At 36.9% G+C, this 24611-nt stretch overlaps 3 protein-coding genes and 1 non-coding gene across 6 annotated transcripts; 2 read left to right on the top strand and 2 right to left on the bottom strand.

The window, feature by feature from the left end:
* Positions 1-1329: 1329 nt before the first annotated feature.
* On the top strand, positions 1330-2234 carry LOC106314569. Its single transcript, XM_013752423.1, has 2 exons — positions 1330-1730; positions 1814-2234. The coding sequence occupies exons 1-2, from the start codon at positions 1330-1332 to the stop codon at positions 2232-2234; spliced, it is 822 nt and encodes a 273-aa protein (XP_013607877.1).
* Positions 2235-3344: 1110 nt separating this feature from the next.
* LOC106313291 (erlin-2-B) lies at positions 3345-5562 on the bottom strand. Of its 2 annotated transcripts, none has more exons than XM_013751066.1 (9): positions 5332-5562; positions 5038-5134; positions 4903-4970; positions 4759-4818; positions 4502-4660; positions 4261-4407; positions 3946-4160; positions 3754-3862; positions 3345-3672 (listed from the first exon to the last, which is right to left on the bottom strand). In XM_013751066.1, the coding sequence occupies exons 1-9, from the start codon at positions 5446-5448 to the stop codon at positions 3568-3570; spliced, it is 1077 nt and encodes a 358-aa protein (XP_013606520.1). In that variant the 5' UTR covers positions 5449-5562; the 3' UTR covers positions 3345-3567. The 2 variants fall into 2 exon arrangements, with proteins under 2 accessions (XP_013606520.1, XP_013606519.1); XM_013751065.1 differs by having other exon boundaries at positions 5038-5137; positions 5332-5531.
* An 8086-nt stretch (positions 5563-13648) lies between these two features.
* TRNAA-UGC lies at positions 13649-13721 on the top strand. The gene has a single exon. It is a non-coding gene; the product is annotated as a tRNA-Ala (tRNA).
* A 1040-nt stretch (positions 13722-14761) lies between these two features.
* Positions 14762-18533, bottom strand: LOC106313261 (probable methyltransferase PMT5). Of its 2 annotated transcripts, none has more exons than XM_013751028.1 (9): positions 18398-18533; positions 17387-18128; positions 17173-17308; positions 16440-16680; positions 16136-16361; positions 15744-15901; positions 15368-15671; positions 15159-15291; positions 14762-15086 (listed from the first exon to the last, which is right to left on the bottom strand). In XM_013751028.1, exons 2-9 carry the CDS (start codon positions 17878-17880, stop codon positions 14937-14939), a joined length of 1842 nt encoding a protein of 613 aa, XP_013606482.1. In that variant the 5' UTR covers positions 17881-18128; positions 18398-18533; the 3' UTR covers positions 14762-14936. The 2 variants fall into 2 exon arrangements, with proteins under 2 accessions (XP_013606482.1, XP_013606483.1); XM_013751029.1 differs by having other exon boundaries at positions 17387-18124.
* Between the last annotated feature and the right edge of the window lie 6078 nt (positions 18534-24611).

Genomic DNA, 24611 nt, shown 5'->3' with positions numbered 1-24611 from the left:
TTAGTGATGCAGAGAGATATTTGGATATATTCCAAATATCATTATTATCTAGTTTATTGTTTATTTAAGTATTTATCTTAATTAGTGGGAATTATCGTAAGGTTATTAATAGTTCTAAAGTTATTTGGATTTTATATAAATAGGCTTAATTATGCCTAGAGTTGTATTTAGTTTATGATTTGATTAATAAAAGTTAAGAGATTTCTCTTTATTCCTTGTTTTCGGCTAGAACATAGGGGTTCTCAACGAATTTAAGAAGACATTGATCTTAGGCATTCTTAGACTAAATAAGATCTTTGTATTATTCTAGTTTTCCGGGTATTCTTAGAATCAACGGATCTCTAGTTCTATCGTATAAAGCTTTCGCTACATCAGGTGGTATCAGAGCTGGTGTTTTGGTTTCTTAATCAAAACTTGATTCTAGATCATGGAGAATTTGTTCTGTCAAAGTGAAGAAATCGTTTACATAGATATTGTTAGCGATCCAATCTTTTATCTTTATGATGATGACGGTTGGATTCAGTACGACGACAATGAATTCTATGGTCAAGTGGTTGATAAGTTGAGCGATGAAGTTACTCGTCACAATATTTTCTTGCTCGTGGGCGGCAGCAATTTGAGGCAAGGCTACTCACGTTTTGGGAGTTGTGGAGCCAGCTGGGCTTTTGTTAAAAGTGATCCAGTACGAGCTTTCACACATCATCGTAGCGAGGAGATGGAATCATTCATGCCCATGTTGATTATCTTGTCTAAGGTGGAAAAAAAATCTTATTTTCTTATTTGAAAAATATTATCAATGGAAAAAGAAGAAGAAGAGAAATAAGATACAGACAACCAGCAAGATTCGAGGGCGAATCTTCTCCAACCCGGAGAGAATGATGCAGAGAGATATTTGGATATATTCTAAATATCATTATTATCTAGTTTATTATTTATTTAAGTATTTATCTTTAATTAGTGGGAATTATCTTAAGGTTTTTAATAGTTCTAAAGTTATTTGGATTTTATATAAATAGTTTATTATGCCTAGAGTTGTATTTAGTTTATGATTTGATTAATAAAAGTTAAGAGATTTCTCTTTATTCCTTGTTTTCGGCTAGAACATAGGTATTTTCAACGAATTTAAGAAGACATTGATCTTAGGCACTCTTAAACTAAATAAGATCTTTGTATTATTCTAGTTTTCCGGGTATTCTCAGAATCAACAGATCTCTAGTTCTATTCTATAAAGCTTCCGCTACATCAGTTAGCATATGTAGTGATGGCTGGTCAGACCCTCATCGAAGACCTAGCTTAAATTTGATTGCTGCGAATGAGAGTGGTCCAATGATGTTAAGAGCAGTCAACATTCAAGGTGAAGCAAAAACTGGTGAGGTGATTGCAGAAATGATCATAGAATGCATCAAGGAGGTTGGACATGAGAATGTGGTTCAAGTACTCACAGATAACGCTTCAAATTGTGTAAAAGCTGGTGCACTTATTTTATCTAAGTTTCCTACTATCTTCTGGACACCATTTGTGGTTCATACTTTGAATCTTGCTCTCAAAAACATATGTGCACATGTTTATAATACAAGAAGCAATGAAGAAGTGTATGATGCTTGTTATTGGATAAAGTCTATCAGTGAGGATGCCACTTGGATCAAGAACTTTATTATGAACCATGGAGTGAGGCTTGTCATGTTCACAGAACATTGTGATCTTAAACTCCTTACAATTGCTTCGACAAGGTTTGTCTTCTTTTTTGTTAAGCTCAATCTTAATTACAATTATTTTATAAAAAAAATTAAGATTATTAAGTTTATTTTTACAGGTTTGCTTCAACAGTTGTGATGCCTAAGAGATTCAAGAAAATAAAAACCGGGTTACAACAAATGGTGATCAGTCCTAAATGGGATGATTATAAAGATGATGGTGTAGAAAGAGCATCGACAGTAAAGAAAAAGATATTAGATGAGATGTTATGGGATGAGATTGATTATGCTTTGTCTTTCACTTTGCCGATATATAATGTGATTAGAGCAGCTGACACTGATAAGCCTTCACTTCATCTGGTTTATGAGTGGTGGGAAAGCATGATACAGACTGTGAAAAAGTTTATCTTTAGAAAGGAAAGGAAAGAACTTGAAGATGACTCGGTTTTTTGGAATGCGGTGCAGTCTATTTTGACCTCTCGTTGGAGTAAGAGTAACACTCCTCTCCATTGTATGGCACATTCTTTAAATCCCAAGTAAGTTATAAGTCTTTTCTAGTTCATTTGGTTTATTATCTTATAAACTAAAATTTAAACAGTTTCGTTAGTTATTTAAGTAAAAAATTATTGTTGTTTATTTTGTTGGATGCAGATATTATAGCTCAGAATGGCTTAGAGAAGAGAATAGTAGAAAATGTCCACATCAAGATTTGGAGATTACTAGAGAAAGAAAAAATTGCATCATGAAGTATTTTTCAAATCAAGATGAAAGGAGAGAGGTTAACATTGAATATTCTAATTTCTCTTTAAGCTTGAAAGATTTTGGTAGTGTTGATGCAATCCATAATAGATTTATCGTAGAACCTTTAAGATGGTGGGCAGTTCATGGATCTTCAGCTCCAAAGCTTCAAGCCTTAGCATTTAAGTTGCTTTGACAGCCTTCTTCATCCTCGTGTTGTGAAAGGAACTGGAGCACTTACAAGTTCATCCATTTTGCAACAAAAAAAAAGATTATGCTACAAACAGCTGAAGATTTGGTATTTGTGCATACTAATCTTCGTCTCCTATCTAGAAGGAGTTCTGCTTACAAAGAAAGTCCTAACAAGATGTAGGATGTTGGAGGTGACCAATTTGATTCTTTGGATGATCTTAATATTGGAAGACTTGAGTTTGAAGATCTTTCCCTTAATGAACCAGAACTAGAGGCTGTTGTGTTTGATGGAGAAGATGAAAATGAGTGAAACAATTGATCTTTAACATTGAAAGTTTTTATTTTCAGTTGAGTTATTTAATATTTAAGACTTTGTTGGATTTGTGTGTTTTAGACATTTTTAAATTTTCAGATTTATTTTATATGTGGGTTTTTATTTTATATATATATATATTCCAACACGGATCCGTTTCCTTTTTTTTTTTAACTCGTTTCTACGCTTCCATACGATTCCGCTTCCGCGTTTCCGTTTACGTTTCCATGTAACATCCTTTAAATGGACTTCCCCTGAATATTGGTTTCCATAAAAGATTTCGAAGAGAGCTGATATATAACAACTTTGCCTCAAGAGTTTATTCAATGGTTAAATATGTTTTTCCTTGTCCCTCGTGAGTCACATGATCCTTTAGGTCCAAAATAAGGTGTTTTGTCATATAATTCTTTTTTTTTGGACGAACTACATTTCATTTCATAATAAAGGCTTACACTCCATACGAACAGGTCTGGTCTTAGTACCAAAGAGATAGATTTTCGAACAAAAAACATGTTTATTAAGAGATTAAGTTGCAGTAAAATGCTCGCCACGAGAGAAGCGTCCAAGTTTTCACTACTAAGCAATAACAAAAGAAAGTTTTTGTTTTCCTTGGTGGGCACTGAACATGTTCTATGAATCAGTGGCCCTTTCCGAGTTCCCATCATTAGATTTGTCTTTTGTCGAATGATTGAGGAAGTTCCCAAGCAGCCTTTGATCCAATACCATGTTAGGTACCTGCACAGTAGACATATACTTCTTTAGAACAACAGAAACAGAGAGATAATAGTTTAGAAATGAGAGAGTGTAGAGAAAAACCTTGTCACCGAAGAACATTTTGGTGTTACGAGCAATGGCATCGATGAATTTAAGTTCGAGAAATTCAGGAGTGAGCTTCAACTTGTTTGCTTCAGCTTCTTTCAGCACACTAGTGACATTGATCAGAGAAAAATTAAACATTAGACCCTTTGGTTCTGCAGTTATATATGTTCTTTAAAGACTGGCTATTACCGGTAGTAATCAGCATCAGCGAGACTCTTTTGACGGTCAAGATACATCTGATTCTCGATATCCGCTTCTCTCCGTGCACTGTCTTTCTCAGTCAGTTTCTGTTCCATCAGAATCTTACTAACATTGGCATTCTTCTCGGCTTCACTAATGGCCATTATCTTCTTTGTCTCAGCCTCTTTCTCAGCAACTCTTTGTTTCTCAATAGCGATCAAGACCTTCCAAAAAAGTCAACAGCTTTTATATTGCTAAACAGATATTCCTAACTCATGAATTATATAGCAGAACTAAGAGCCAAGGGGTAAAAAAAGAGTGTACCTTAGTGCGTTCCTCTTCCATCTGCTCAAAGTTCCGCCTCATACTCTCTGGAATTTTAGGCTTAGTGACACGCACACTAATAATCTCAATTCCTGGAGCATAACGTGTGCAATCAGCCTGAAGCGCCTCTTTCATTCGTTCATCAATCTGGAAAACATTTGATTATTTAAGTGAATTAGAAAAGATATCAGACACAGTGTAAACATTATCAAAGATTAGTATGGCTTCAAAATCTACCTACCTGGTCAAAGATGTCAATGTAGACTTGCTGAAGCGAATGAGAGCTGCAGAACTGGTTGATCTCATGGTGAATCTTGTCGTATATCCATGTGTTATCATAGTCGACACCATAGTTGAGCAAAGTGTCATAGACATAATCCTTACGCAGACGATTAACAACCTAAAATAATTTTTTTTTATAATTCAGGTCAATAATACATGTTATTAATTAAGATAAGCAGAGAAACAAAATAATAATAATAATAATAGGGATGTTACTTCAATCTTCTCAAAGGTAATCATGACACCTCCTTTGGTACCACATGGTATATCCTTCACCTAAAGACACATAGAGAGAAGTAACTAGTAAGAAAGCAAACAATCTAAGAACATCAAAGATTTCTAATGGTGAAAAAGACTAACTTGATCTGTTTGGAGAGTAACTTGAACAGGCTCGTAGTTGGTAATGAAAGGCAGCTTCACATGAAAACCTGAAGCAGGAAGAGCAGTGTTTAGAATAAAGAGCTGATGACAGACACTGAGAGAAGGGATAGTTACCAGGCTCGGTAATGATGTTGAGAAGAGCACCACCTCTCCAATAAGCTCCAACGTGACCTTCAGGGACTTGGTGCACCAACGATGAAGGGGACATGACCTGCTAATACCCGTTAAAAGCTCAAACACATTTATCTCTCAAGCGGGTTTCAAAGTATCTTCGGCACACCCAAATATGATAAAACGAAACTGAGATCGAATCTAGGTCGAGAGTCAAGTCAACTAAAGGATACGAATCTCAGACATTCCGACAGAGGAGGACCGATTCAGTAAGGATAAGGATGCGTTTTGATATACCAAAGCGGCGATTGCGATGAAAACACCGAACGCGATGAAAATCGAAGTGACGTCGCCGCCGGGTTCACCGACGGGAGGACGGGGACCGGTTTCAGTTCTCCGCTGCTGAGGATCCATGGCGTAATTAGCTTAGACCGACCTGGGGAGGGGAGGGGAGGGCTTTCTTTTTCTGGAAAACTTGGAAAGGAGTTCTTCAATGGTTTAACCCTGTGGGGGTTTTTATCAAGTGTAGGAGGGAAGATGGTAACTCTGTGTGTTATTGATATCTAACCGTTGGATGGGAATAATGGAATATGGGCTTTAATTGGTAACACTTGTGTTGGCGGAAATACTCGGTAACACTTATGTTGGCGGAAAGACATGATTCCGCAAATTTTTTACCAATCAAAAAAATTATGGAAAAAGCCATTCATGTTGTAAAACAATGGGTAATTCTATATCTTTCATTAATGAATAAGACATTCTTTATATAAAGTTTACAAGAAAGAGCTAAAAGGAAAGAGTACAAATCTTAATCCAACTAGATTTAAGATAACTATTAAATACATAGATGAAAAGATTACACATACAAGGAAAAAGAAAATAGGGTTTCCTTTTCTCTAAAACTTGTGGCCGTCTCTCTCTCTTCTAAGGCATGCGGCCGCCTCTCTCTCCTCTCTCTAGGGTTTCGGCTATGTCTCTTTCTTCTAGGGTTTGGGCCGGTTATGGATCGGACCGGTTATGGACATTCATCACTTGATTTATAACACTCCCCCTTGGATGTAGCCATACAGGATTGTAATAAGCTTAATGTTGCCTCATTAAAACCTTATCAGGAAAACCCAGTGGGACAAAACCATGATGAAGGAAAAAGAGTACAACACGTACTACTCCCCCTGATGTGAACCTCAATGGAGATTCTTTAGTCTACGCATCTGATGTGTGAGCTTCCTGAACGTGCAGGTAGGAAGTAAACAAATCGGCCAAGTTTATTATTGACCCGTAATTGGACCACTTCGACCTCTCCGGTCTTTTCTCATGTCTTCTGACATCGTGTGTGCAAGGTCAAAAAGTGAACCTTTGCTGTCGACTTGTCTATACTTTTGTCAGACAGGCTAAACATACTTATGGACAATATACTAAGTATGGTACCATGAAATTATAATCTCATGTCGTAAACCTATGATCCGGTGTATCTTCTATACACGGATGTGTACCAATGTCTTTGTCCATTGATCTTCCTTTATTATCATCATCAGTCATATTCTATTCTAATTGATTCATGTTGAGTCATAGATCTCAACCACAAAAGCCCACGGATCCTCCCCTTGGCTATTATGATTGTTGACGATGATAAAGTGTGGACTATATGAACTTCTCCTTTTCACTACCATCGGCAATGTTTTAATCTGATCGATCCATGTTCGTGTCATAGACCTCGTTTATACATGTCCACAACTCGTCTCATGAGTGTCCAAGATCATGATGTGACCAATGATCATTGCTGCAACGAGTTTTTACGATCTTATCAAACTATGGCTCTGCGGCCAAATACACTCGTGGACTTCATACATGTCTATCGGTTTTTCTTGCATTCGGTAATGCCATATACATCAGACATTTCAGTCCTATATTTATCTTGATGGCGTCCCATGACCTCTCTTGCCATGTATCATATCTCGCATTGAATATATATATATATATATATTAGGTCATGGACTTTGATCACACGAGCTTATAGACTGCAACATATTGGTACTCGATCGAGATAGGTTAAATATCTCCTCTCAGCCTCATAACAGAGTCTCGTGGGAGTAGTTGCCTTATACAGCAGCAGCAAACTGTTCTGCTATGCCGGATCCATATCTAAGGGATCTGATGTCAGATTTGTCTATCCGGAGAACATGTTATATGAGATAGCAAGCTGAGTTAATCCAAATTACCTTTCTTTAGGCTGATAAAGTAAACACAAGGAATTTCGAATTTCTTTTGTATATGTGTGTGGACTGAATTGGATTGTTCTTTTACAATTCCTTTACTAGTATTTCATACTGTATGCAGCTGCTTTGTTTCAGTCCATGAACAGCTTAGGAACAATGATGTTCTTTATCCAGTGATCCATATGCTGTCTACTACATCATTATATGTCAATCTAATTTCTTTCTTATGACCAGACCTTTATAAATTTCCACTGGTTTATATCAGATGACGTTTCTGTATATGTATGTATGGCCAATACGCCTATCTCTTCTTTAGATATTTTAAACCCCACGTTTATCTTTTCAATCTAATCTTTAATCTTTATTAGTACTCTTTTGTGGGTTCTGATCCTCGTTTATATCTTTATGTTCAAGTTCTTCTCTCTTATGTACAAATATATCTTTATGTGTCGACACTTATATATGGTTCCATTGTGTTCCAGGCATGATCTAATCGATTTGAGATTTCATTATCCAGGACCTTTGTTACCTAGTAGCTTGGCGTCCCTAGCTACATGGTTTGGTACCTTAGATGTTTAGCTGCGTAGCCTTTTCTTAATGTCTGGTATGGTTTCCCTTATGACCTCGGATATGTATTCTATGCACCTTTCTCTTTTCTTTCTGAGGTTCCTTATCTTATGGAACACTTTGGTCTATCTTGTATAGACTCTGTAGCAACTTGACTATGTCTCTTTCTAGGACATCAGATTTCGTTTGGTGCTAAGCTGGTTATGACTTAGTCATTCTTTTCTTTTCTTTTCGGGTCAGTGCCTGGCATCTCGATTAGCTAGCTTTGTATAATCTTTTCTTTTCTTTGTTTGGACGTCTATAATCATATTCTCTAGTCCGAGGATCTTTGCCAAGACAATGATGGTTGATATCATACTATTTCTCTTTATCATTCTTTTCTTTGTACCAGCTTATAACTTTCTCCTTCTAATGTTGGATAGTCGGATTCATTGGTCATGCAATCCGTGTACCTGGCCATAATCTGATCACCTATGTTTTGGCTCAAGGTCTCTTAGAAATCGTGGGAGAAAGACATATTCTTATCCAACATATATTCTCAATCCTCTTCTGAGGTTCCATCTTAGACGGCACATATGTTTGTGGTGGTTTATTCAAAGTCTCTTAAGATGGTGTATGTCTGGTTTATGACACGTATTCAATCTGAGATGGGAATATCTATGCTCACTTTTATGGCCTGATGCATATTATCCTTATGTACATGTAAATTCATGATGTCCCTAAGCTTTAGGATGGATGTCTGAACCTTATAGGTAATGGCCTGCACGGCCAAGCCGTTTATAGCATGGTCATAGACTATGGTACACGAATTTGTAGTGTGGTCATGGATTTAGGGTTTTATCCTCTCTCCCCCTCATGAACATACTATAATTTCGTGATGCTTAGGACAATCAAGCCTAATGAGTTTCCCTTGTGTACATGTTACACAACGTGAGATCTTTATGGGATAACTCTGTGTGCCTTTCAATAACAATCTTTGCATCAAGTTTTAGACTAGGATGGCTAATCCAGTCGTGCCATAAAAGTATATAATTTCGTGGGATATATCAGTATGATCACCACGGCTCTTGCCTCTTACTGATCTGTAGCATAGTTTTGATCAGTAGATTACATAGGTATAATCTTGACCACAAAGCTAATTTGGTCGAGTTAGACGGTTTGGATATGCCGCCTTGACCACTTCCATAACTGCCTCGGCCACGGCCATAGCTGGAACCACGACCACGGTTATTGTGGTTTCCTTGCCGGCCATATGAGCAGTTGTCACGGCCATGTCCTTTGTATCTACTACGGCCTTTGCCGTGTGATCTCTTATCATCATGGACGTGGTTGCACTCTTTGGGATCTTTCTTTTCAGCCTCATTGGCTTCTGGTAATGATGTTGTTCCGATGGGTCTCATCTCACTGTTTTTTCATCAGGAGTTCATTATTAGTCTCGGCCAGGAGTAGGCACGAGATCAGATCAGTGTATGAGGTAAAGTCTCTCTCTCTATGTTGTTGTTGCAGCAACACGATCGTCGAATGGAACGTGGAGAATGTTTTATCAAGCAACTCTTTCTCGGTTACTTCCTCACCACAAAGTCTCATCATTGAGACTATCTTAAACAATATTGAATTGTATTCATCCACAGTCTTATAGTCCATGGATCTGAGATTTTTCCACTCATGTTTAGCCTTTGGTAATAGCGCCGTTTTCTGGTGATCATACCGTCGCTGTAAAGCGGTCCAAAGGTCTAGTGGATTCTCCATGGTGAGGTACTGATCTTTTAGACCCTCAATGAGATGGTGGCGTATAATACTTATAGCCCTGTGCCGATTCTTATCAGTCTCATTGTTGCCATCGGTGATAGCATCACCGAGTTCCTTTGACCTCAAGTTAATCTTTGTGTCAAGTGCCCATTGCAAATAGTTGTCTCCGGAGAGATTAAGGGCAGCATAGTCTAGGTTTGAGATTTTCGACATCTGAATCACATTATCATTTCGAAATTTAGGGTTTCACAATGTGATCATGTGGCCGCAAGACAATCAATAATCTCGGGCACAAGCAAGTCTTATACAATCATGTTTTCAAACAATCTAAAATTACCATGGTGCGATCAATCATAGATTCTATATTAGGCCGCATAGCCATACAATTCTATGATGCAAACTATTCAAGTTTATACGATCTATATGTCATGCTGGTCGATATTTTAAAACAAGACGAATGCAATTCATATTCAGTTTTATATGTTTATGCAAACAACCCTATTTCTTATTATGAAAATTAGGTCAATCGGTTTCTTATTATGAAAATTAGGGTTTTGATTTAAGCAATACTAGAATTTGATTTTAGCAATATGAGATCAAGGTTTCAAGGCCTTTATGATTTCAAATTCGAGATTAGATCTATCAATCAATCTATTAATCCTAAAACCTCAAATCATCAATCATTCACTCAAAACAAGAACAATCAAAATCGAATTCAAGCTTCAAGGTTTTAGGGTTTCGATTCCAAAATTTAGGGTTTCATAATTCAGATCAGAAACAATCAATAAAACAATCATTCATGTTCTAGGGAATCGATTTCAATCTAGTGATTATGAGATGATCAGTTTTAGGTTATACCAATTTTAGGGTTTCATCAATAACATCGGATTTCCATAATAATGGATTAGGGTTTTAGGGTTTGATCATTATGTTCTCAGATTATTCGGTATACCTTTGTTTGTAGGGTTGAACCGGACCACCAAAGGGAACGGATGAACCTCGAGCTGGAATGAGAACAAACACGAGCTGGACACGAGCTGGACACGAGCTGGTTGCTTTCGGATCGTGAACAGCTGGGACAAAGAACGTGCGCCAACAGCTTCCGGGGACGTTCGTCTGCTTCACGCGTCTTCGAGCTGGGGGCGTCGATCGTCGGATTGCAAGCTGGTCCTTCGGGAGCGCGAGCTAGCTGGGAACGTCGGACGCGTACTGGCTGAGCTGAGACGCGGGACACGTTTTATCGGGAACGCGAGCTGGACACTTGTTATCGTGTCGCGAGCGTCTAATCGGTATTGCGAGCTGTCTGATCAGGAACGTGGGCTGGCTCTGTTGTGAACAGGAAACTGAGGACGTCTAGGATCAGGAACGCTTTAGGGTTTAAGCTGATCGGATAGTTGCAAGCCGGAACACAAGCAAGAACAGATTAGGGTTCTTAGGTAAGTTGCCGGCTAGGTTAGGTTTAAGGGGTTGGCGATTTAGGCTCAGGTTGCAGAGGACAGTCGTGCTGATAATGTGTTGTAAAAGAAATGGGGAATTCTATATCTTTCATTAATGAATAAGACATCCCTTATATAAGGTTTATTAGATAGAGATAAAAAGAAAGAATACAAATCTTAATCCAACTAGCTAGATTTAGGATAACTACTAAATACATAAATGGAAAGATTACATATACAAAGAAAAAGGAAATAGGGTTTCCTTTTCTCTAAAGCTTGTGGCCGCATCTCTCTCTCCTCTAAAGCATGCGGTCACCTCTCTCTCCTCTCTCTAGGGTTTCGGCTATATCTTTTTCTTCTAGGGTTTGGGCCGGTTATGAACCGGGCCGGTTATGAACATTCATCAGTGATTTATAACAATTCCACATATGTTGAATTTTTGCTTAAATTCTTTCGAACAAACTTTCATTAAGTGAGTAAGTGTGTTTTTCTCATTTATTTGCAAAAAGAATTGAAAATTAATTATCTTCTTTACCTCTTCTTTTTTAAGTAAAACATTATTGTATACAACTACCAATATTTACCAGAAATTAATTCACATATAAAAAATTAATTAACTCATAGTCATTTGTTGCTTCAACCACCATCAATCACTAAATGCAGTATTTAAAACTTTCTGATTTGTTTCGTTAGATAGTTAATGTAGAGTTTATAAATTGGATATGTATCTTCAAGTGAAAACACAATTAAAAACACACATAAAATAGTTTCTAAGGAATTTGCATGTGCTATGGATTCTTCACCTACGCATCAACGTGCTTTAAACACGTCAAACACCAGAGAGGTATGTTTTACCCAATAAATACATATATATTATTCCATGCATATGTTTTATTTTAACGTTTTAGATTCATATGTATATATAATTCTTATTATCTTTTTAAAATGTATGAACATTGTAGCCAATTAACTATATATGGTCGGATCACATGCATCAAGTATTTTTAGAAATATATGACCGAGAGCTGAAAATGGATGATTATGTATTATTTCGTAGATTCCGGATAAAAAAAAAAGAATTTCTAGCCCCATATCGTGGAGGTCCAAGGTACCATCTCCAACAATTTCAAACAAGTGGACCACCGCGTAATCAGGAGGAAACATTTTACAGGCTACATTCTTCACTTCGCTCGTTATAGAGCGTACTTTTGGGGTGTGGAAAAAGAAATTGAGAATTTTAGATGACCATCCCAGATATCATAAGAAAATACAAAACAAAGTGGTTCAGACCACTATGGCACTACACAATTTTATTTGGATTTCTAAGGTTCCGGGTATTGATTTTAATCAAGCTTCTCAAGATGATATTGGTGGGCAAGAAGAAAGCAATGAGAGTCAAAGGACAATGCAAGCAGAGACGGAAAACGAAGAAAGAAATCTAGATCAATATATGCAAATTATTAGAAATGAGATTGCAAGTTTGATTTGGGCTTCACATCATCAATAGTTTTCTTTATCTATTAGTATAAATGTATCCAAAATGAGATGAACAATAATGATATGTAATAAAAATAAAAATAAATTAAAATAATTGTTCCGCAAAAATCTATCCAATCACATATAACATTTGTTCCACAACTTTTATTCCACAAGTTTTAAATTCCACAACTTTTATTCAGCAACTCAATTTATTTTCCGCTATTCCGCGATTACGCAAGTGTTACCAATCAAAGCCATGGTCAATGGTTCGGTTTGCTTAAGTGAAGAAGCAATGTTGCAGATATAGCTAACGGGTGATTATGTTTAAGGTGCAACTGGATTACAAGTTTTTGGAATGAAATTGCTTGGAATGACTTATTTTTGCAGATTCCAAAAACCAATTACCATATGAATGGAACAAAAAAAAATTTCATTCCAATGATTCCTTGTGGAATGTCTGGAAAAAATGGAATGTAGTTATAAAACATTCATGATTAAAAAAGCTCATGAATAAGGGAAACAGTGGAATGAAATTCAATTTTGTTTAATTCCATAACTTCCTTATTCCATTCATCTACGTTCCATTTTTTTAAATTTCATTCATTCATGATATTCCTTAAATTGATAACAAATTATAGCATTAGATTAATGTTTAAGTGGATGTCTAGATTAATCTTTTGAATGCCTAAATCAACTTTTTTAGAAAAAAATTGATTTAAAAAGATCGTTTTATTGAATTTATTGACTAAGCGGACGCTTATGCAACTTCAATGGAAACACACAATTCTAATGAAAAACGTATAATCATAAAAATATAAAATTTTGGAAAACTATGTTGTGAAAATCTGTTGTTTATGGAGAATGTTTTCTGAAGGCATTTGGACTTTCATAACATAATCATAGGGATGATTTAACACACACTCTAAATATTGATACCACATATAATATTAGACCAAAGAAATGACTATAAAAAGGAAAAAAAAAATTTGTTTGTTATTGAGTGAGGCTTGCTATGTAAAAGAATTCCAAATTGTATTTATTAAAATTATTTCCCTCCATGTAAAATATTGTAAATAAACCAAGCAAGTACTGAACAATGAAAAAAAAGTACTGAACAATATTTTGAGAAACGTACATTATAGATAATAATGGACTGTTCTATCAATTGGGGATGTAGCTCAAATGGTAGAGCGCTCGCTTTGCATGCGAGAGGCACGGGGTTCGATCCCCCGCATCTCCATTTTTTTCATTTTTATATATTTCGAGCGGGAAAATCGCATTTAAACCCTGAAAATATCACATTCTCGCACTTTAAACACTGAATGTTTTTGACTAGCATTTTAAACCTTAAAAGTGACATTTTTATCATAACAAACCTCCAAGTCAACTAGGTGATCTATACTGTTCATTTTGTGAGGACGTGTCGGTTTTTTCTTTTTTTTTTCTTTTAAATAAAAAATAAAATACATATAAAATTGAAAAAAAATTGAAAAAAATCGAAAAAAAATAAAAAATCTAAAATTTCAAAAAAAAATATAAAAAATAACATTTCAAAATTAAAAATAAAATAAATATTTTAAAAATTAATCCAATTATAAACCAATAAATATATATAATATAATAACTTGAATGGTGATACTAGATTCTGGTTTTTGGTTTTTGATTTTTTTTAATTTTTTTGATTTATTAATACTTAACTTGTTAAATTTTCAAAATTAATCATACTATTGGTATTATTTATTAAAATGATATATTTTCATATTTTTTGAATTTTTTCGAATTTTCTATGTATTTTATTTTTATTTTTTAAAAAAAAACCGACACGTTATCACAAAATGAACAGTATAGGTCAACTCGTTAACTTGGTAAACAAGTAAACTTCATTGGAGGTTTGTTACGATAAAAATGTCACTTTCAAGATTTAAAATGCTAGTAAAAAACGTTCAGTGTTTAAAGTGCGAGAATGTTGGAGTTTAAAATGCGATTTTCCCTATTTTGAGCTTATACAAACAATGCATTATAATTACACATCCTAAAACATCTTCCTCGGGACTCGGGAGTTTAACAAATTCATAGACTTATGAATATATTTCGTGTACATAACTCACTTTACTATCATCTCAGTACCTTCAAAAAATACATTTCAAAAATGAAATAACAAGAAGCAATCTCGTTTACAAAAAAAAATAAAGATCAAACAAAAATAGGATGAATGAAAAATATAGAAGCTACAGTTCTGTTCAAGAGCAAAGTTAAACAAGAAAAAGAAGAATCAAAGAATATTGAATCTAACTTTTTTTTTTCCTTCTACTCAAAGCTAACAGCTTCCACTCATTACAAAAGCTTCTTCAAGTTCTTCTTTACAGAGAACTTACCCGTGAAAATACTGTGTAGTAGTGACTAGTGAGTGTTGTTTATGTGTAGTGAAAAGAAGAATATATATACATTTTTAATGTTACTTTTTGAGAAATGGTTTTTGACAGACGAGAAGTCTTTGGTCGCTACCGTCTTGAAGATCAATGACTCGTGCTTCCCACCGCACTCGTGTTGCCAGTGCACGCGCCATCTCGATTACTCCCAGCTTGTCGCTTATAACAACCCATCCCTATTAAACCAATCACACAAATGTCAAAGTTTTCTTTCGGAAAAAACAAGAATGGTAGTTTATAATATGAACCTCTGGGCGAAGAATCCGATCTATCTCCAAGAACAAGTCCATTAGGCTGCACCGTTCTGAGCTAAGGAGCGTGAGAAGTTCATTAGCATGAAGCATGTCATATGTTCGTGGATACGTTGGGAATGGTTCACACCTGCGCAGTGAGCAAAAACATATTCAAGAATCTCTTATTCGAAAAGAAGGGCATCTTTAACAATATACGCACTCACCAGTCATGTAGAACACCGGCAAAGCCACGATCAAGTATGATAGGAAGAGTGTTACGCGCATTGACTGGGACAACGTTCATCACCCAAGCGGACTTTCCTTGGTCGAGTAACGCAGAATTTAAGTTCCCGAAGCGAGCATTCATGTCCAGCACATTGCGTATCATGTTAAAAGGAGGGAGAGGGTCTTCGTCACCGGGTCTCTTCGGGTGGTCAGAGAATATCAAAGGTGTAAGCAAGGACCAGTAGTTCTTAAGTGCTGATCTCCATACTTGTGTATCTTCCAAGTACTCTTCAGGTTTTAAACCTGAAACATTGAGAAACTGTAAGTACCAAGTGAAACGGAAAGAATGAATGAGAAAGAGGAAGAAACACTTTCCATGGATTTCAAGCTCAGCTGAGGTAGTTAATGAAACATCAGATCTATTCTGAATAGGGATCCAGCGTTTACTTGTGGTTCCGCTTATACATGGAACCAATGGGTGGTAATACGGAACACTATCTCCTTCTTTGCAAAGAGGTATAGAAGCTTCAGACCTATACACAAGAAACAAACAACATTAGCCAGTGTTCTAAAAATCGATATAGGCAGTGCTCCTATTCGGAAATGATTTTTTATAGAATGATTTTTTAAAAAATTGGTTAAGCCGTTAAAAAATTGGTCTAGACATTTGCCTAATCAATAATCCCCTATAAAACGCTTAACTACCGCCTAGCGATTTCTTGAACATTTAGAAAAAGCCAAACATACACTTTCACAATCATACTTACCGAAATGAATAGCAACTTGAATCTACAGTTTTCTGCCAAAGAAACGTCTCATCCTGCTGCCCTGTTAGACTCCAGCAGATTTTCTTAGACAACTCATTCACCCGCGTTGAGATGCTCGTCTTCTTCGTGTCTGGCAAGTTTCCCTGCGCTTTGTTTGTTGGAGAGGTCAAAACAAAGTACCCTCCCGGTTTCAGGACACGGTCCACTTCCAAAAGTAGCATTGCATCTGCTCAAAGGACAAACAGAAAACGTCATCATGATCACCCAACTTCAAAGACAATGAACCGAACATGCAATTTATTACCTTTGATGTCCCAAGTAGTACCACAATGAGCACAGTGGACCATGTCAAAAGACAATGCTGGATAAGGAAGCTGTTTTGAAAAAAAGTTGCCAATCATTGCAGGAAGGCCTCTCTCTAAAGCTAACTGGACTTGGCTCCCAGTTGCCTCAAACTCTGCTATACATATAGGCATCATCTTCAAAGACACTAGATGTGCACCAAAGCTACCAAATCCGCAACCGATGTCTAACACAGTCCGTATCTGCAAGCAACATAAGAAATCTCAGAAGCTGGAATTGAAAAACAATGAATAAGATTAGGCAACCGAACCGAACCTGCGTAACCGAAATGTTCGGTTTTGGGTTCAGTTTCCTTTACGAGGTTTGGTTCAGTTCAGCAAATTTTTTTTTTAACTTCGGTTTTCGGTTTGTTAAATCGGTTAGTTCGGTTTTCTAAAAAAGAAATAAGCCAAACTACACCAAAATTCCGAACCGAACTAACCAAAATCAAAACTGAAATAACCTAACTTAACCAAAAAATTTTGAATTTTTTACCAATTTAAATCAAAATTTAACCAAGTTCTATAGAAATTTTTTTAAACCAAGCTAACCGAAAACCGTGCCAAACTTTTTTCGGTTCAGTTCGACGATTCAGCCAAACCGAACCAAACCAACCGAATTCTGAGAACCAACCGACACAAAAAAAAACGAACTAACCTAACCCGCACGCCTATATAAAAGCTAGTAAGACTTACACCAGCTTGAGCAAACTCAGTATCGCTTCCTAAGCCTATCATCTCAGCAATTTGACGAGCGTAGTCTTTGACCCCATCAGAGATCAAGCCATCTTCCGAGTGAAAGGTGATCTGATTCTCTTCAAGCAACATTAACCTAACAATGACAACAACCAAAAAAGATGAGAAACTATATTTTAAGAAACTGTCAAGTGTCAAAAAGCAAGAAAAGGACCTCGTTGTCACGGTTCCTGAAGAAAGCAACTGGTCTTTGGTTATTTTCACGTTCCCACTCCATATGATATCTCTACCAAGTGGCCACCTAAGTGGTATTTTATAGTCCTTTGGAGGACGCACTACACATCTCTCCTCATCTCTCTCAAACTCGCAGTGTCGATCCAACTCATCACCCTCTTGAAGCCCAGCAAGTAAATTCGCTGTGACGTTATAACAAGGCACATAGCTCTCTCTTTCTTTACCACACAGAGGAAACTCTTTAAGAGTAGTCCCTAGTGAGAGAGACCTCAGATCAAGATAATCAACAGCAGCTTGCTCCTTTATCCTCCTATAGTTACTATAAACGTTGGGAACTAGCGCTGAAGAAGCTTCGTATGAGTTTGATGTCAATGGTGCTAAAATGGTAACAAGAGCCACGACACCGAGTATAAAGAACAGCAACCCTCTGAGACCAAAAACAGAGGAAAGACTCTTGTACCAAGGACTTGTCATATCAGAAACCAAATACTTCCTCTTGCTGTCCCAATCTTGAAGTAGTACATAGTCTCATCACCTGATCAAGCCCATCTGTGGAAAAGCTTGAGGCTCACAATCCTAAGAAGAAAGTTTAGGTTTTTACACTCTGATGATCCAAATCAGGAAATAGGCACTCAGGTAATAGATCTTGATGTAAGCCCAATTGAAGATTTAACTCTCAAGGCAATGCCAATCGAATCTTGGCTTAAGCAAAACCAACCTGCCTGCAGACAAATCTAGCAGATCAGACATCCCAGAAAGAGAAACATTACTTGAACTAGTTAGTGAGAAACATAAGCCAATTTTGCTTCTTTTGTTTGTCGGCCAACATTTACGTTATCGTTAAGAAAGCTTCAGAACAATTCAGTGGATAAAGTTTAATAATGAGATCTCGAGAATGGCGAAGGAGATGAGAGATATCAGATCAGGAAAGAAAAAGAACAATAACCCACGACAAAGACGGTAATGAAATTAGGGTTTTTGAGATGCGTACCTGTAATAGATTTGCTGAAAAGGATTTAGCTTTCGACCAACAATGGCAAAAGTTAGAGACAAGAGAATAAAGTGAGAGATTCCGCCGATTACATGTAGCTTTTTGCTGCTGTTATAAAGTTCGGTTATGGGTTTTTTCTGAAAATATGTAAATTATAAATAAGTAGTACTGTTAAATGATATGATTAACAAAAGTTTAATTAATTAAAGTGATTAAGTTTCTAATCAAATCTGGAATAGTGTTAAGTAACATTTTAAAACTAGAAAAGTCTTGTTTTATTGGAGAAAAGAAAACAGTCATGAAAGCAGAGCAGAGGAGAATAATTGCAATTCATGGTGCACTTTTTCTTTTTTTCTTGGCATTTAATAAATTGGTCTCTTTGTCTATTGGTGTTTTTATCTTATTATATTATGAAATTCACAAGAAAAAAGGATTTATTAGTAATATTCTGCTGTTGTTGGTGAGCAATGCTAATCAACTATAAAAACTTTATGTTTTTTGTCAACGAACTGTGTGTTTTCGTAACTTTTTTTTTTCAACATTTTCATTAGCTTTAAAACAGAGTACAATGATCAGCTACTGAGCTATTATAAGTCGTCTAATAAGTCGTCCAGATGGAAGACTTTCCAGACGACTTAATTAAGTCGTCCGATAAGTCGTCCAGCTGGGAAGACTTTCCAGACGCCTTATTATAAGTCGTCTAATAAGTCGTCCAGATGGAAGACTTTCCAGACGACTTAATTAAGTCGTCCGATAAGTCGTCCAGCTGGGAAGACTTTCCAGACGCCTTATTATAAGTCGTCTAATAAGTCGTCCAGATGGAAGACTTTCCAGACGACTTAATTAAGTCGTCCGATAAGTCGTCCAGCTGGGAAGACTTTCCAGACGCCTTATTATAAGTCGTCTAATAAGTCGTCCAGATGGAAGACTTTCCAGACGACTTAATTAAGTCGTCCGATAAGTCGTCCAGCTGGGAAGACTTTCCAGACGCCTTATTATAAGTCGTCTAATAAGTCGTCCAGATGGAAGACTTTCCAGACGACTTAATTAAGTCGTCCGATAAGTCGTCCAGCTGGGAAGACTTTCCAGACGCCTTATTATAAGTCGTCTAATAAGTCGTCCAGATGGAAGACTTTCCAGACGACTTAATTAAGTCGTCCGATAAGTCGTCCAGCTGGGAAGACTTTCCAGACGCCTTATTATAAGTCGTCTAATAAGTCGTCCAGATGGAAGACTTTCCAGACGACTTAATTAAGTCGTCCGATAAGTCGTCCAGCTGGGAAGACTTTCCAGACGCCTTATTATAAGTCGTCTAATAAGTCGTCCAGATGGAAGACTTTCCAGACGACTTAATTAAGTCGTCCGATAAGTCGTCCAGCTGGGAAGACTTTCCAGACGCCTTATTATAAGTCGTCTAATAAGTCGTCCAGATGGAAGACTTTCCAGACGACTTAATTAAGTCGTCCGATAAGTCGTCCAGCTGGGAAGACTTTCCAGACGCCTTATTATAAGTCGTCTAATAAGTCGTCCAGATGGAAGACTTTCCAGACGACTTAATTAAGTCGTCCGATAAGTCGTCCAGCTGGGAAGACTTTCCAGACGCCTTATTATAAGTCGTCTAATAAGTCGTCCAGATGGAAGACTTTCCAGACGACTTAATTAAGTCGTCCGATAAGTCGTCCAGCTGGGAAGACTTTCCAGACGCCTTATTATAAGTCGTCTAATAAGTCGTCCAGATGGAAGACTTTCCAGACGACTTAATTAAGTCGTCCGATAAGTCGTCCAGCTGGGAAGACTTTCCAGACGCCTTATTATAAGTCGTCTAATAAGTCGTCCAGATGGAAGACTTTCCAGACGACTTAATTAAGTCGTCCGATAAGTCGTCCAGCTGGGAAGACTTTCCAGACGCCTTATTATAAGTCGTCTAATAAGTCGTCCAGATGGAAGACTTTCCAGACGACTTAATTAAGTCGTCCGATAAGTCGTCCAGCTGGGAAGACTTTCCAGACGCCTTATTATAAGTCGTCTAATAAGTCGTCCAGATGGAAGACTTTCCAGACGACTTAATTAAGTCGTCCGATAAGTCGTCCAGCTGGGAAGACTTTCCAGACGCCTTATTATAAGTCGTCTAATAAGTCGTCCAGATGGAAGACTTTCCAGACGACTTAATTAAGTCGTCCGATAAGTCGTCCAGCTGGGAAGACTTTCCAGACGCCTTATTATAAGTCGTCTAATAAGTCGTCCAGATGGAAGACTTTCCAGACGACTTAATTAAGTCGTCCGATAAGTCGTCCAGCTGGGAAGACTTTCCAGACGCCTTATTATAAGTCGTCTAATAAGTCGTCCAGATGGAAGACTTTCCAGACGACTTAATTAAGTCGTCCGATAAGTCGTCCAGCTGGGAAGACTTTCCAGACGCCTTATTATAAGTCGTCTAATAAGTCGTCCAGATGGAAGACTTTCCAGACGACTTAATTAAGTCGTCCGATAAGTCGTCCAGCTGGGAAGACTTTCCAGACGCCTTATTATAAGTCGTCTAATAAGTCGTCCAGATGGAAGACTTTCCAGACGACTTAATTAAGTCGTCCGATAAGTCGTCCAGCTGGGAAGACTTTCCAGACGCCTTATTATAAGTCGTCTAATAAGTCGTCCAGATGGAAGACTTTCCAGACGACTTAATTAAGTCGTCCGATAAGTCGTCCAGCTGGGAAGACTTTCCAGACGCCTTATTATAAGTCGTCTAATAAGTCGTCCAGATGGAAGACTTTCCAGACGACTTATAATAAGTCGTCTGCGCAGTCTTTTGGATTGAAGTAAATACCTGACTCAAGATAGCAGCTTTCATTGATCTGCGGCCTCTGCTGCCCTCGTAAGCCAGTATCGGTGGAGACGGACTGTCTGCTCTGGGACCACCAATACTAGCACCCAATTCCGGCATAGCTGTGTACGTCTAGACCTGAAGAACTTGTATAAACCCATCCACGGTGTAACAGCCAGCAATTTCTTTGTTCCACAAAGAGTCCATCAGCACCTTAAACGCGACTCTCCCCCATGGATAATTCTCAAACCGTTCTAAATCCATCACTAGCCTTGCCAGAGTAGATCGTGTAGCGGTTGAAAACTTTCTCCCTTCAATGAATCCAGTGAAGATGGAGAGGTACGCGAGCCGCTTGCGATCTTCCCTGGACCAATCCCCGCATCTCTTCAGTGCTGCTATTATCTGATCAGTAGTTGGCCCAGCTTCCAGATGAACTCCCAGCATCCCCCAGAAAGAAACCATCTCTGGGGTAACGTCACATTTTGGTGTCTCAAGGTCCTCGATGTACTCGCAGTTTAGACCAGTGAGGTTTTCAAACTCTAACAGTGAAAACCTCAAAGGTTCTGGACCAACGAGAGACCACATCTCATACTTCTTCTTAATGTCCAGCTTGAAACTGAGCATGTAGTGAACCAGCCTTGAAGCCCAACCAAATCCCTGCTCCTTGAACTTGATGAAAACTCCCAAACTCGACTCCTTGAGCTCTTCAAATTCGTCATCAGTAAGAGCTTTCCTAAGAGCAGTATGCAACTTGCTGTTATCCGTATGATACGAAATGCTATTGTGGGCTTCTGGTTCTTCCCCTGATGTGTATAACCTACGGGGGAGTTCTGGAATATCCATCCTTTTTGTCTGCAAAATAATCAAAGACAACAATATAAGTCCAGACGACTTAGTAGACGACTTAAATTACTTACAAGTCTTCCAGTCGCAGAAGGAGTTGGAGTACTCGTCATTGCGGTTATAGATCTGAAAAAATAAACGTGAAACGGTGAGAATGAGTAAATTGATAGAGACAACGTTTTATGTTCATCTTTTCCTCGAGATTGATGACTTAGCGGCGTTAGGGTTTACAGAGAAACGGCGCTAAGGTTTACAGAGAAGAAGCGGCGGCGCTAGGGTTTAGAAGAAGCGGCGGCGCTAGTGTTTAGAACGTTGGTGACCACGGTGGCGAGGGCGACGGTTTGTTCGGAAATAGTGGAATCGGCGGCGCTAGGGTTTAGAGGAATCGGCGCGGCTAGGGTTAGAAGAAGCTGCGGCGACAACGGTGAGAATGAAGTGAGATAGATAGCCGATGTTGAGAACGATGGTTTGTTCGGAAATCGTGGGAATTCGAAATCGCCTTTGAGAGGGAGAACTGTTAGGGTTTCTGAATTTCGCGAAAAATGAAACAAAAAAAATAAAAATCACCTTATATATTGGGTAAATAATCCGGTTAGCTTTAAAATTACATTGGTAAACTTTAAGGTTTGGTCCGGTTTAGACGACTTATTCTGGCTGATAATGTACAACAGACGACTTAATATTTAGTCGTCTGTTTTCAGACGACAAAATATTAAGTCGTCCTAGACCCTAAAATGAACCCCTAAACTAAAATGACTAGATTAACTAACTAACCACGTTATAAAATCAAATTATACTTAAATAGTGTTTACTATACACAGAAATGAACACGCATAAGTAATTTTAAAAATTTTCAAAAACGGTTTTAATTCTTTCCAAAATCTAACCCTAAGAACACATACAATACTACAACATATGTTGATGAAACATAAACTTAAGAATATCATGACTCACTACTTTCACTCATCTATGCTGAAAACAATTGAAATTTGTTATATCTTAATTTATACCTCCTAAGACATATGTTAATTACATAATTCCCATTTTTCACTTATCAAAATATTTTTTACAAAATTTTTAAATTATGTTTAAGACTAACTGTCCAGACGACTTTAAGTTAAGTCGTCTGGACGACTTATTTTCAAGTCGTCTAAACAGACGACTTGCGAGGGGTAGAAACGTAAAAAGAATTCCGTTTTTTTGTTTGGTCACAAGGGGATAGTTGTAATTTCAATAGCCTTTTAGGTTACTTTTGCCTTTGACCCAAGTTGGGGTATTGTTTTGGGTTTGACTCCAAGTTTTGAGTCACACTTGGCGATTCTCCCGCTTTGAAATGTTCTTAACTCTTTTATTTTAACTCTTTTTATACGTGTTAGGTTAAAGTTTTTATACGTTTTGAGTTTTTTTCCAACAATAAGGATGAAAATCGTATTTGACAATACATTATTTACATGAACAAATTGTGATGATTGCGTTTGAACACTCTGTTAACTAATTTTAATTTGCGTTATTTTGTACGCGAAATTAATAATATAGTAAATATGTCAAGAAAACTTTTTGCATCTTTAAATCAGCTCTAGGTGTTTTTTTTTTAAACAAAATCAGCTCTAGATGAATTGTAAAAGTTGGTATGTTTCAATAAGTTTTGGATATAAATTGTTTTTTTAAACACTTCTTAATACATGTTAGGTTAGAGGTTTTGTTTATGTTTTGAGTTAATAAGCAGAATTACATTACAAAGGAGTAATGATATAGTTCAATTAGGGGCTTACACATAGTTTTTTTAAAAATCTCCTATATATTAATCCTGTAGCACTACAATATGTTTTGGTAGACACGTGTCATCACGAGAATGATTATTAGAATTGTTAGAAAAATAAGTTGGTACATATAAACATATACTATGTTTTTTATTAAACTAACTATCAAATTAATTAATAGTGTACAAAAGAATATTTTTTATTTCCTTAAATAAAAAATACAAAATTACCTAATATGATTAATATATATATGACAATTAATGATTATGAATAATACATATTTGATTTAAAAAAATTCTAACATCTCTCTTTTTTTAATTTTATACTATTAAAAGAAATTAAACAATCACCTTAAGCATATAATAAAAACAATTAGATTTTTTCTTATATGGTGACTTCTCAATTAATATATAGTATGATATAACTTGGGCTAATGCCATGTGCCAAAAACGAATTTGGTTAGTCACTACAACACAAATCCGGGATCCCATACAAATGATCATATATCATAGGGGTGGGCGTTCGGATACACGTTCAGTTTTGTATCGGATATTTCAGTATAAAGGTATAGAACCCGTTCAGGTATTTCTACACTTCGAGTCGGGTTCGGGCATTTTATGTTCGGGTTCGGATAGTTTGGGTCGGGTTCGGATATTTAAATTTTGAAGAAAAAATAAATAAATTATCCATTGTTTAAGTTTTTTATATTTAAAATATATTTTAACTTAACTGTTTTTTTAATTTTTAAAAGATTAAACTATTCATAGGTTTGGAGATAAAACTTTAAAAATAG

The sequence above is a fragment of the Brassica oleracea genome, chromosome C9, assembly GCF_000695525.1.
Source record: "Brassica oleracea var. oleracea cultivar TO1000 chromosome C9, BOL, whole genome shotgun sequence".
NCBI lineage: Eukaryota > Viridiplantae > Streptophyta > Magnoliopsida > Brassicales > Brassicaceae > Brassica > Brassica oleracea.
This window is presented reverse-complemented; position numbering and strand designations above follow the sequence as displayed.

Coding starts and splice junctions, on each gene's coding strand:
- LOC106313261 (XM_013751028.1), bottom strand. CDS start 17,880: ATGACAAGTCCTTGGTACAAGAGTCTTTCCTCTGTTTTTGGTCTCAGA. Junction 16,362..16,439: donor TACTACTTGGGACATCAAAG/GTAATAAATTGC, acceptor TCCTTTGAGCAG/ATGCAATGCTACTTTTGGAA. Junction 15,672..15,743: donor AGCTGAGCTTGAAATCCATG/GAAAGTGTTTCT, acceptor TCAATGTTTCAG/GTTTAAAACCTGAAGAGTAC.
- LOC106313291 (XM_013751065.1), bottom strand. CDS start 5,448: ATGGATCCTCAGCAGCGGAGAACTGAAACCGGTCCCCGTCCTCCCGTC. Junction 4,161..4,260: donor TGGAAGAGGAACGCACTAAG/GTACACTCTTTT, acceptor CTTTTTTGGAAG/GTCTTGATCGCTATTGAGAA. Junction 3,863..3,945: donor GCTGATGCTGATTACTACCG/GTAATAGCCAGT, acceptor CAATGTCACTAG/TGTGCTGAAAGAAGCTGAAG.
- LOC106314569 (XM_013752423.1), top strand. CDS start 1,330: ATGTTAAGAGCAGTCAACATTCAAGGTGAAGCAAAAACTGGTGAGGTG. Junction 1,731..1,813: donor CTTACAATTGCTTCGACAAG/GTTTGTCTTCTT, acceptor TTATTTTTACAG/GTTTGCTTCAACAGTTGTGA.